General features: G+C 36.8%; 1 protein-coding gene across 3 annotated transcripts in view; it reads right to left on the reverse strand.

Moving 5' to 3' along the window:
* NSD3 (nuclear receptor binding SET domain protein 3) overlaps positions 1 to 12225 on the reverse strand; it is a 111578-nt gene that overhangs the window by 29284 nt on the left and 70069 nt on the right. For 2 of the 3 annotated variants that reach the window (XM_080662233.1, XM_080662232.1), the window contains exons 8-12: positions 11616 to 11713; positions 9458 to 9503; positions 6435 to 6565; positions 5926 to 6054; positions 5165 to 5291 (exon numbers count right to left, since the gene is read on the reverse strand). In XM_080662233.1, the coding sequence (XP_080518359.1) occupies positions 5165 to 5291; positions 5926 to 6054; positions 6435 to 6565; positions 9458 to 9503; positions 11616 to 11713 (531 nt within the window). Of the gene's footprint in view, positions 1 to 5164; positions 5292 to 5925; positions 6055 to 6434; positions 6566 to 6728; positions 8564 to 9457; positions 9504 to 11615; positions 11714 to 12225 lie in introns of those variants that run through there. The other variant, XM_080662234.1, reaches the window with a different exon arrangement.

Here is a 12225-nt window from a genome sequence, read left to right on the forward strand (position 1 = left end):
ATAGGAGGTGAACAGGAGGCAGCCAATTGATGTTGCTGTTTCTCTCTCATTGATGTTTCTATTTCTCTCTCCCTCTCCTTCCCTCTCTCTCTAAAAATTAATAAAAACATATTAAAAACAATAACTGATATCCCTGACAATAAATAATAAAAAAAACACACAAGAAAAAGTAGCAATACATATAACTATCAGAAATAAGCAATGATATATCACTACATATCCTACAAATGTAGTGATCACTACATTTTTGCAAATAAATTTCACAATTTAAATAAGTAAACAGATTCCTAGAAAAACAGAACTTACCAACATTGGCACAAAAACAAACAGAAAATAGGATTAATTATATAAACTATTAAAGAAATTGAAACTATAGTTAAAAATCTTCCAACAAAAAAATACTTCAAGCCCAGATGGCTCCACTGGTCAATCTGCCAAATATTTAAAGGAAGAAATAATGCCAATTAGAATGGAAAAAAAAGAAGGAACACGTAAAAGACAAACAGATGTGGAAAAATATATGCAACAAAGATGATAAAGGATTGTTTTGTTACACAAAGTTCAAATATAGTGAAAATATATGCAACCTATATAAGCAAAGACTTATAAAGAACTATCAATCAAAATAGAAACAAAATAGCCTAATAAAAGCAGGCAAAAGGAATAAACAATTTACAGAAAACAGAAAGACAGCCTATAAACATGAAAAATGCTCAACTTCACTAGTAATCAGATAAATGCTAATTAAAACCACAAGTTACATTTTACTGTAAAAATTCATCAATAGGAAAAAAACTTTAAAAGTCTGATAATACCAATTGTTGATCAGGGTGTAGGGAAAAAAGGTACTCTTGGAGTGAAAGGGAGGCAGGTGGAGAGAGAGACACATCAATTGGTTGCCTCCTGCACACGCCCCTATTGGGCTGGGGAACTTGCAACCAAGGTAAATGCCCTTGACAGGGAATCGAACCTGGTAACCTTTAGTCCACAGGCTGATGCTCTAACCACTGAGGAAAACTGGCTCAGGGCAGTAACTGTTTTTTGTTTTTGTTTTTTAAATTGTAGTATAAAACATAAGCCTGGCTGGTGTGGCTCAATGGTTGAGCATCGACCCAGGAACTAAAAGGTCGCAGGTTCAATTCCCAGCCAAGGCACGTGCCTGGGTTGTAGGCTCGATCCCCAGTAGGGGTACATGCAGGAGGCAGCTGATAGATGATATTTCTCTTTTATTAATGTTTCTATCTCTCTATCCCTCTTCCTTCCTCTCTAAAAATCAATTTAAAAACATATTAAAAATACATAAAACGTAAAATTTGCCATTTTTACTATTTTTTAAGTATACAGTGACATTAAATCCATTCACATGATTTTGCAACCATCACCACTATCCAGCTCCAGAATTTTTTCATCATCCCATACTGACTACCCACCACTCTTCTCTCCCTACCAACCCCTGGTAACAACTGTTCTACTTTCTGTCTCTATGAATTTAATTACTCTAGGTAACTCATATACTAGTAAGTGGAACCATATAATATTTGTCCTTATGAGTGGCTTATGTCACTGGGCATAGTGTCTCCAAGGTTCATCCATGTTGTAGCATGTATCAGTATTTATTTCTTTTAAAGCTGAATAATATTCCATTGTTTACTATTCTACATGTTATTTACCCATTCATCCATTGATGGACATTTGGGTTGTTTCTACCTTTTAACCGTTGCGAACAGTGCTGCAACAAACATGGGTATACCAACACCTGTTAAGAGACCCTGCTTTCAGTTATTTTGGGTATATACCCAGAAATGGAATTACTGGGTCATATGTATTCCATTTTTAACAGAGGAATTGCCATACTGTTTTCCACAGCACTGATACCACTTTAAACTCCCACCAACGGTGTGTAAATGTTTCAATTTCTCCATATTCTGTTTTCTTGGTAATAGCCATTCTAATAGGCATGAAGTGGCATCTCATTGTGGTTTTGATTTGTATTTGTCTGATTACTAGTGAATGATGTTGAACATCTTTTCATGTGCTTATTGGCCATATGTATAACTTCTTTGGAGAAAAGTCTATTCAAGTTCTTTGCCTAATTTTGAATTGGGTTGTGTGCTTTTTGTTAAGTTATAGGAGTTCTTTATGTATAATTTTGGATATTAATTCCTTGTCAGATATGTTATTTGCAAATATTTTCTCCCATTTTGCAGGTTGCTTTTTCACTCAGTTGATAGTGTCATTTGATGTACACTGTGTTGTTTTTTGTAATAGACATCATTTTATTGATTTTTTTAAATTTTCTTTTAGAGAGAGGAAGGGAGAGGGAAGAGAGAGAACCACTGATGTGAGAAACATTGATGGGCTAACTCCTGCACACACCCCAATCAGGAATGGAACCGGAAACCTGGGTATGTGTCCTGATCAGGAATTGAACCAGCAACCTTCTGTTGCACAAGATGACACTCAACCAACTGAGCCAGTTTTTAATTTTGATAAAGTCCAATTTGTTCATTTTTTCTCTTGTTGCCTGTGCCTTCAATGTCATCTCAGGAAATCACTGCTTAATCCAATGTCACAACATTTCTTTTATGTTTCTTTCTAAGAGTTTTATAGTTTTAGCTCTTATGTTTGAACTCTGATACATTTTGAATTATTTTTCGTATGTGGTTGCTAGTTAAGGTTCTAATTTCATTCTTTTGCATGTGGATATCCAGTTTTCCCAGCACCATTTGCTGTAAAGTCTGTCCTTTCCCCATGAAATGGTCTTTGCACCCTTCTCAAAAAATCATTATTGTATATGTAAATATTATTTCTGGACTCCCAATTCTGTTCCATTCGGTATATGTCTGTCTTTATGCCAGTATCACACTGTTTTGATTGCTGTAGCTTTTAGTAAATTTGGATATCAGGGCATGTGAATCCTCCAACTTTGTTCCATTTAATTGTTTTTAAAGCAAATTTCCTTCTTAATAGATGTGTACCAATTTAGTTTATATCTAACCTTGGCAGAATTCAGCTGGATTCCAAAGTTAGGAGAGAAGCCTCAAAAGAGTGTTTTAATACGGAACTACTGGGTCCTTCCTATCAGTAGTCGGAATCAGAGATTGCAAACTTAAGTGTTTAAAGGGACTGGACAGGTTATATAAATGGCTGGAGTGACAGGGTTTTAGAAAAAGGGAATGATAGAGAATGTGAGGAACCAGGAGTACATGCCTGACCCATTTTCACACATTCAAAACATATTTTGAAGGTCAAATAAAACAATGTGCAGATAATTTGACCCCAAGCCTGCCGGTTAGCTAATTGTTTAAATGTTTTACTGTAGAGTCTACATGTGATGAATAAAATACCTTATGTAAGAAAAAACATGTTATATGTTCAAAACAGCTTTAACAGCTTGATTTTTGCATGTGTATGTTTGTGAGAGAGCAAGAGCGAGAGTGAGAAAGCACGTGTGTGTTAAAATATATGATACATGATCTCCATCCTACTTAATCAAGGTGGTAAAAGGCAATGGTAAACAGCAAGTATCCTGGGGTCAAGCTGCCTCCTGGGCTCAACTGCCAGTTTCATCAACTTCTGTTTTCATGACTTTGGATAAAGTACTACACTAAACCCTCTAATCCTTAGTTTCACCCTCTGCAAAATGAAAATAATAACAGTATCTATCTTATTATGAGGGTAAAATGAGATCTATATAATAAAAGCCTAAGTGACCGTTACAGCAGAACAACCAGAACAACCAGTCACTATGATGCGCACTGACTACCAGGGGGCAGATGCTCAACGCAGGAGCTGCCCCCTGGTGGTCAGTGCACTCCCACAGGGGGAGTGCCGCTCAGCCAGAAGCCGGGCTCACCGCTGGCGCGCAGTGGTGGTGGCAGCACTAAGGAACAGTGAGCCCAGCGGTAAGCAAGAAGGCGCAGGCTGGGCTGAGGGAGACACACACACAGTGCACAAATTTCATGACTGGGCCTCTAGAAATAGGATAAAATGCTTAGTACTAACAACACCCGGCATTTAGTCGGTGTTCAGAAAAAAATTACCATTCTAATGATTTTAGCATGCACAGATTCAAATAAAGAAGGATAAAATCAAATAAAGGATAAAATTATTTATGAGAATCCAAAGAAAAAGGGAAAAGGAGTAGGAAAATAAAGTGTCACAGGTAAGATGAGCATATCATAAATACTTGATAACCAGTTGGCTCATAGTTCCTCACAGCAAAAAATAAAACAAAAAACTGTACATAGTTCCTGGATGCACTACCATGCTATCTTCAGTTGACTCTTCACATGCCTTGCTACAGACTAAACAACTCTACTTCCAGCTTTCCATGACTTTAAATAGAATCATGGCTGCAAAGGGAAGAAATACAAACTTGTCTATTTCTTTCTCTATAAATTATTTTGATAGATGGTAGTCTGTATTGGGGTGGGGTGGTGAGAAATAAATGGTGAATCCAAAACCCGCATGTTTTATTTATTTTATTTTTCTTAATATTTTTAACTGATTTCAGAGAGGAAGGGAGAGGGAGAGAAAGGTAGAAACATCAATGAGAGAGAATCACTGATCAGCTGCCCGCTGCACGCCCTCTACTGGGGATCAAGTCTGCAAACCTGGGCATGTGCCCTGACCAGGAATCCAACTGTGTATGACCTCCAGGTTCATGGGTCAATGTTCAACCACTGAACACACCAGCTGGGCCAAAACCCACAAGTTTTAAAAACAATTTCCAGTAGCCCCATTTTTCCACTAAAAGTACTGTTACCATGGTTACGCTTTGCAATCGGCACTTACTCCAGTCTATTAAAGTCAAGGGACTTTAAACCAATTTATTGAGCATAAAAATCTTAAACCCATTTGAAAAATAACTTACTCTATATACTTTGTATAGCTCTTTAGATAAAATACAAGTATATCTAGATGAATTGATAGATTTTTATGATTAAGGCACAGGTAGGAGGAAATTTGGTAATAATATTGCTAACTACTCTTGATTTTAGGAAGCCTAAACACCAAATGATCTTCATTTGGTGAAATACCTATGGGAGAGAAGGATAAGAGCTACATAACAGCGGTAAGAAAATTAGATATCATGAGAGGTGCTGGCTTGCACATTCCTCCTTATCCATCTTTTCATATCTACCAAAACAAGGAAGCTCACCGGTTTTACATTCCATGCAGATGAACTTCCCATCGGGGAGTGATGTCACCCCCAGGCACTCCAGGTGAAAGTATTTGTAGCACTCTCCCTCACAAGGAATCAGAGAGTCACCAGAGCTTTCACAGATCTGCAACAGAGCAAAAAGCAGTGGGTCTCAAATTTAAAAGCAGCCATCAGAATTCACCTGGAGGGTCTATTAAGACACAGATCACAAGGTCTCTCCCTCTGTTATAGTTTCTGATTCAGTAAGTATGGGGGTGGGGGGAAAGAATATGCATTTACAAGTATCCTGACAATGCTGATGCTGCTGGTCCTTGGCCCTCACAGTGAGAACCATTGAACTAGATAACTACTTCCAGACCCAATATGGTATAGTTTAAAAGTCATACTTAATCTTTTATGACTCCTTTTTTGGAATCTGGATACTTTAACTTTTTTTCCACAGGGCAAAGCAGTACTTTTCAAAAAGGGTAAATATACATTAAAAACTTAATACAATTTAATTTTAAGAAAATGGTTTTAAAATCAGTCATTTGCCATTTACTTCCATTTCATAACACAATCTCACAATGGAGATTTATATCTGCATATAAATAGTACATATTCCAACTCAGAAAGCGAAGAGCCCAAAATGGCTTTTAGATCTTGCCAATATCATAATTTAGAAAGATACTACCTTCTCCAATAGAAGGTAAATGTATTTATTATTGGCAGAGTATGATAGCAATTCTTTCAAGCTATAGGATAGGCCACTTGCCTACCTGACACACAGTGTCCTTCTTACTCGTTCCAAAGCCTCTTCTTGACAAACTTGAGTCCACGGACTGCACATCAGAAATGTCTGCATCTGCAGTAGCTGAAGGGCTATCTACTTGCTTTCCAAAGCCTACCTACATGGAAAACATAGCACATTTTAAAGAAAAACAAAACAAAAATTTCCTCAAAGTTAGGTGCTATAAAGATCCTAGTAGGAGTTGCTCAAATAAACCTGGACACGACCTCTTTCCTTTCTTTCTAAAACACCTGGATAACATGTCTGGTGTTTTGAGAGAAACTCTAGTTAAAATAAAAAATAAGCTATGCTTCTGTTATGTAAGAAACTAGCAAAATTAAGATGCTCATCATCACAAAATAACCCAAATGACTTCTTTACTGTGAATATTTAAAAAATCCCCATGCTCCCAAAGAAGTTGGGTAAAGCAATTATGTATGCTACTTGGTTTTGCAAAGCAAAGAAGAGCACTGTGCTCAGACCCTTGAACATATTTACCTGCAGGTCACTCAGGCCTCTAGAATCAGAGTCAGATGTGTCTCTGTATGCTGAACTAGTCATTTCTACATCAGTTGAGGCGCGACTCCTTTTCTTTAGAGGTTTACAGGAATCTGAAATCTCGCTGGCACCTTAATACAATACACCGAAATTAATCCTAAAATAGTGCTTAAAGGTTGTTCTGTTAACTTTTTTTGGGAGAATATTTTCTTTCCCCAAACTCATCTGTAGTGTGAAGAAAGCACAGCTCCCTTTGTAACACTGAAGTCACGAGTCAAAACTTCATAAGCTTCTGACTTTCCTCACAGTGATTTAATTTACAACCGCTCTATTAAAACATTTAATGCAGTGCTCCTGTTCTAAAGCTATTTTCAGTCAACACAGCCCCAGTTCCAACCTAAAAACCAATTCTACCAAAACTATAGGATAGCTGATTTGTTTGGAGCAATCCAAAGAACCATTCAATTTGGAGGGGGAAGACATAAAACCCAACACACTATGTAGCTTACAAATATGGTCGCAGAGACATCTCCAAATTGTTTTTATTAGGGATGTGACAAATCTCTGATTTGTATTCGATTCGTACACGGATAGTGCCATTTTCCCCCAATTTTGCAATTTAGTTGAGTATTGCCCCTCCCCCCCAAATAAATTCTGGATGTTCATAATTGTTCATCTGAGACTTCCTTGGTGAAGTGTCATTTATTGTGACCATTAACAAGTGCTGCAGCACATCTACACGTCATGCCATGTAGGAGGCACATTGCTGAGGGCTGTAAACACACAATCAATGTTCAAATGCAGCCAAATCACGAAGAGCTGGATGAGAGGCCTCTATGTGGAATTTGTGCGGGAAGAAATAAATATGGAAAAAAAAAGGCAGAGAATAGTGTGGAATTTTTTTTAAAACTGTGTGTAATACAAATCCAGCCAAAACAATAGTGCAAAAAGTTACAAAGCAACAATCTCTTGGGCTAATGCAGTATAGGCTATACAGAAACAGCCACGATGAAATGTGCAGATCAGGCACGGTGAATACCAAGGAACCAAGGAGACGGTTAATATTTCAACCCACAGTTTGTGTTTTGGATATTTCCCCCAAATTTTCCATACAACAAACAGACATCTAGATCAGCCCAGCAAGCTATGGTGGAAGTGTGCAGTCCAGAAGAGACCATGGAGAAACAAGTCTCCCAGGGCCATGAAGATCCGCAACAGGCTGAGTGAGAGTAGCACTTGGTACATAGCCATGTTCTGTGGTGGAGGATGTGGGTCTCTTTAGACTGCTCAGATTACTGGAACCTCGTTATCACATCCCAGTCTACAAGTTTTCACTGAATGTTTCCTTACATCTATAAATGAGGGTGCCTGCCCATGTTAACGCTGATTAAAAAACACAAGTACACAAATCTATCTCCTTCATTGCTGGTGTATGGACCCAGAACACCACCACAAAATATTTCCTTGGCCTAAAAGATCACTGGATTAACAAGGAGTTTTAACAGAGGAACAGGAGTGCTGTACTGAGGCTTTCGAAGGGAAACACAGGTACCGCCATGTCCGATGAGTTTCTGAAAATGCTAGAAAAATGACAGACTGCCAAAGACAGCTGCCATACTGTTCTCCATGATAACAGCACTAACATTAAAAAAAAAAAAAAAAGCTTTTAATTATTGTAATGTACACAGTTTGGGCTGTTTGGCAAAACCCTGCAGATGTGCATTAATGATGCTTTATTTAAAAACAAAAAACAAAAACAGTCCATGTTGAAATTGATCAGTGTAAGTTAAACGGTGGTTTTTAGGCTGGACCCACGATTTAAGCTGTACCTATCCAGCTCAGACCAAAAAAAAAAAAAAAAAATCATTTGAATGTTAAAGCAATTGTTCAGAGTCTTGAAGAAGAAACCAGTCAGGAAAATGCCAATAATGATGATTGGCAAAATCAAAATTGGAAACAAAGAAACTGTTTATCGAGCCGCCGACAAAGAAATCTTGCATGGAGACTACAAGTCTGGAGTTTCTGGGATGAAATTGTACAGGAATCTCAGTCCACAGTTTCCTCAATCGCTGCGGAGACGGAGCTGTCACTGAATCTGACAGAGCCCTGCACTCCCCGGTCCGCCGACCCTGTGGAATGGTGGAAACACAACGCAATCAGGCCTCCTAATCTCGCAGCGATCGCGATGTCTTTTCTTGGAGCTCCGCCAAGCAGTGTTCCCTCCGAGAGGCTGTTCAGTTCTGCTGAGGATCTCCACGGAGACCATCGCTGCAGACTTCTCCCCGAGAATGCAGAGAGGCTGGTGTTTTTTATTTTTTAATAATGCAATTTGCCCAGAGTAAACTACAGGTATTAAATACAGTCTCAATGATCTCACCAAAAACGCACGAATCATGCTATGGAGTTTGTACTGTAGTCAAATTGCACACAGAAAATACAAATATAAGTTTAAGGTTTCTTAAACTTTGTGCATATCTCAAATAGATTTGCATTAAGGTCATCTAATAATGGCCATATATATGCTATGAATCATTTTAATTTACAAAAAGATTTTACAGCACTGTAAAAATAAATGTGGCAAGATATTTTTTCAATCAGGTTGTCTTGTCTGATTTGTCATAGTCCATGTTTGACAAACATTAATAGGTACTATTCGGTATTCAGTCGAATACCAAAAAAAGTGGATTCGTCACATCCCTAGTTTATAAACCAGTGAAACCCCAGAACCTTATGGAGAAAAGTTGGCAACAGTATCAAGTCTAAGTGGTGTTCTCCAATTTACATAAAACAAATAGACTTTTCACATGGAGGTACAGAATAGTATCAACTCTAAAAGTCACACACACACACACACACACACACACACACACACACACACCGGGAAATACTTCCATTTCACACAAATTATTGACTGAAGAGCAACAACAATGATTTACAGAGACAAACAAAAATACATGAAGTACAAATAATTGTTTAAAACTGGTTTTAATCAAGGAAATGAAAATCAACATTATAAAACTCACCTTTCTGTAATCCAGTCTTCACTGTAGTCTGAGGAACTGTTTCAACCTGTTTGGACAGAAAATTCAGCATTAACGAGGATTTTTTTTTTTTCACTTTTAACTAACAGAGGGAAAAAATAATACTTCCATCAATCTAAGTAATGATGAGTGGTTAATGTATCTGAAATCCGAACTCAGTCCCATCTGCTGGGTAAAAAGTCTCTGTCTCAAGGTCAGGGAGGGTTTAAATCCTAGCTGCCTGTGCTGAATACCAAGTGACAACACACAGCCACATGCTCTCTAGCATAGACTTTCCCACCATTCCCTTGGTAGATTAAGAGAACAAGAATACTTTCCTCAGTGTCTGGGAGGCAGGAGAGGGGTTGTTTCTGCAACCAGCCCGATGTTGCTCTAAACCCCTCCCGCCCCAAAGACGTTAGGATAAATTTTTACTTACTATGATACTCAGGTTAATGTAACTCACGCCACTTTAAGACCCTTCCGCGCCTGCACTCACAGCTAAGTTGCTGGGAATCAGGACCCTCTCTGTAGAGAGTGCTACAGGGCTCCATACAGCTGGAAGCTCAATACTTTTGCTGCTAGTACAAACTTAATAAGTTTGTGATATTGCAAAAGCACTTTCTTGAGTGTCTTATGAACAGTGTCTTGATCCTACATTAGGAGAGCGAGATCAGAAGTTATTCTGCCAATGTATATGTAAAACACGTGGTAATTTGAGGATTGAACCATTAGAATTAAAGAAAGGATGCTGTTTTGAGGAGTTCCTGTTTAAGCTATGAATTGAATTTTATGTTTCTTAAAGATGTGGTGAAATATGCATGTTGAAACACATTTTGTAAATATTTAAGGATTGTTCTAAGCTTTTAAAAAATATTTTTATTTTTTTTACAACAGGTAAAAAAAACATACAACAGAAGCGCTTTTATAAGATACAATTAGTAATACAAATATAAAATCTTCTAAACAATCACTGGTATTGTTCTACTACTAACTATAACACAGTGGCATTAACAATTTGTCCCATTTTGTACTCGTTCTGCTTATTAATTTTAAACTGACTGGTCACAGACTGAATTTGGAAACCAGCTGGCAAAATCACAACTTCATTTTTGGTAATGAATACTGTAGGTTTGCAAGAGCTTAGAAAGATTTTTTGGAATATGATTTCTTAAGTACGAAAGTTAATTATGATAAATGAATGACAAATTAGTATATTATTGAAAATTTTAGTTACCTCTTTCTGGGAAAATTGTTTTACATGCTTGATGATATCATAGAGCACCCACAAAGTCACCTTTTAAGTTTGGAAGTTTAAAATTATGAAGAAAATAAATAGGAAATTTCACACTCTTCCATATTAAGTGGTTTTAAAAATATAAAGCTTATTGGAACTAATATCATTCAGAATTGTCTTTAATAACAGCTATCTGGGCTGTAAGAATTGATATTTTTTCAGTTTAATAAATTAAAAAAATTCTGATTGTAAGTTTAATTAAAGGGATTATGGTTTCTAAAAATTTCTTTGAAAAGGTAATTTAATATGAATATCACTACATTGATTACTGGTTTAAACCCCTTCAAAATGCCCCCCGCCACACTTGAAACATGTTTATCTGATAATCCAGTAACAGATGAGTGCAATTCCATTGGGAAAATAACATTCCAAAAAATCTGTGATACCAACAGAAAAACCAGATCATCTATGATCATCTGTTTCTTAAATATGATTCTTGTACTTAAATTAATTTGATTTGTTTAAAAAATAAAAACAATACATACCAGCAGCTTAAAACAAAAATTAAAAAAAATTTTTTTTAAAAAAAGGGAACTCACTGATGGTTCCAAATAAAAATCAAGAAAACATGAAATCATTTTGCTTATAACAGAAATTTCAAAATAAATGTGAGGACTTCTTTAAGTCTTGCACCACTGGCTTCCCATCTCCCGAAGCCTGACTGTGTTCTGTGAAAATGCTTGAAGCAGAATCACAGGGATGGCTGGATTAAAGCAAGGCTGTGGAATTCACTAGGACAGAAGCATAAGATAGTCCAGAAAGGAAACCCAGGGTGGGGAAAGTTTTTCTTTCTTTAAGGTACCAGTATTAAGCCACAACATTTACAAATACAATGCTTTAACTCTCTACATGTAGGAAGCCAACCTGCTCCTTTTTGATCTTCTTCTTTGGCACAACCTCAGTGGATTTCTCTGATTCGGAACGAGTTCTAATTGATCTTCTCTGTTGCTTCTTCTCTGAGCCTAAAAGATAATTTAAACAAACAAATAAATAAAAACTCATTTAAGGATGGCTTGACAATTATGTAAGATTTGACCAAATTCCCTGCTTTTCTAAGTTGCAGAGACATAGTTTAGTCTTCTTGAAAGCAGATGAACACATTTATGTATCTATAATTGAAGAGATGAAGGGATTGAGATGGATGACAGTGACTTTATTCTCAGTTGACATTAGGAAATACTGATTCAAAATTCAATCAGTACTACATATTTTGCATTTTAACAAATGTATTCTATATGTAAAGTGCTTAACAGTGCTTAGTGTACTTATACAAGTATTGCTATTGTTATATTATTAACAACAAAAGGGGAAAAGGTAGGAAATGAACAAAAAATGCTGACCAAAACCAAATTATTAACATGACTATCAAGGGATTGGTTATAACAGAAATACTTAATCATGGAAAACTAGTTGAAACAAATTTTAAAGTGCTTTCATGTTAAATGGTAAAACAAGAAGCTACTGAGATTTTTAA

This window comes from Plecotus auritus (genome assembly GCF_963455305.1).
Source record: "Plecotus auritus genome assembly, chromosome: 3".
Taxonomy (NCBI): domain Eukaryota; kingdom Metazoa; phylum Chordata; class Mammalia; order Chiroptera; family Vespertilionidae; genus Plecotus; species Plecotus auritus.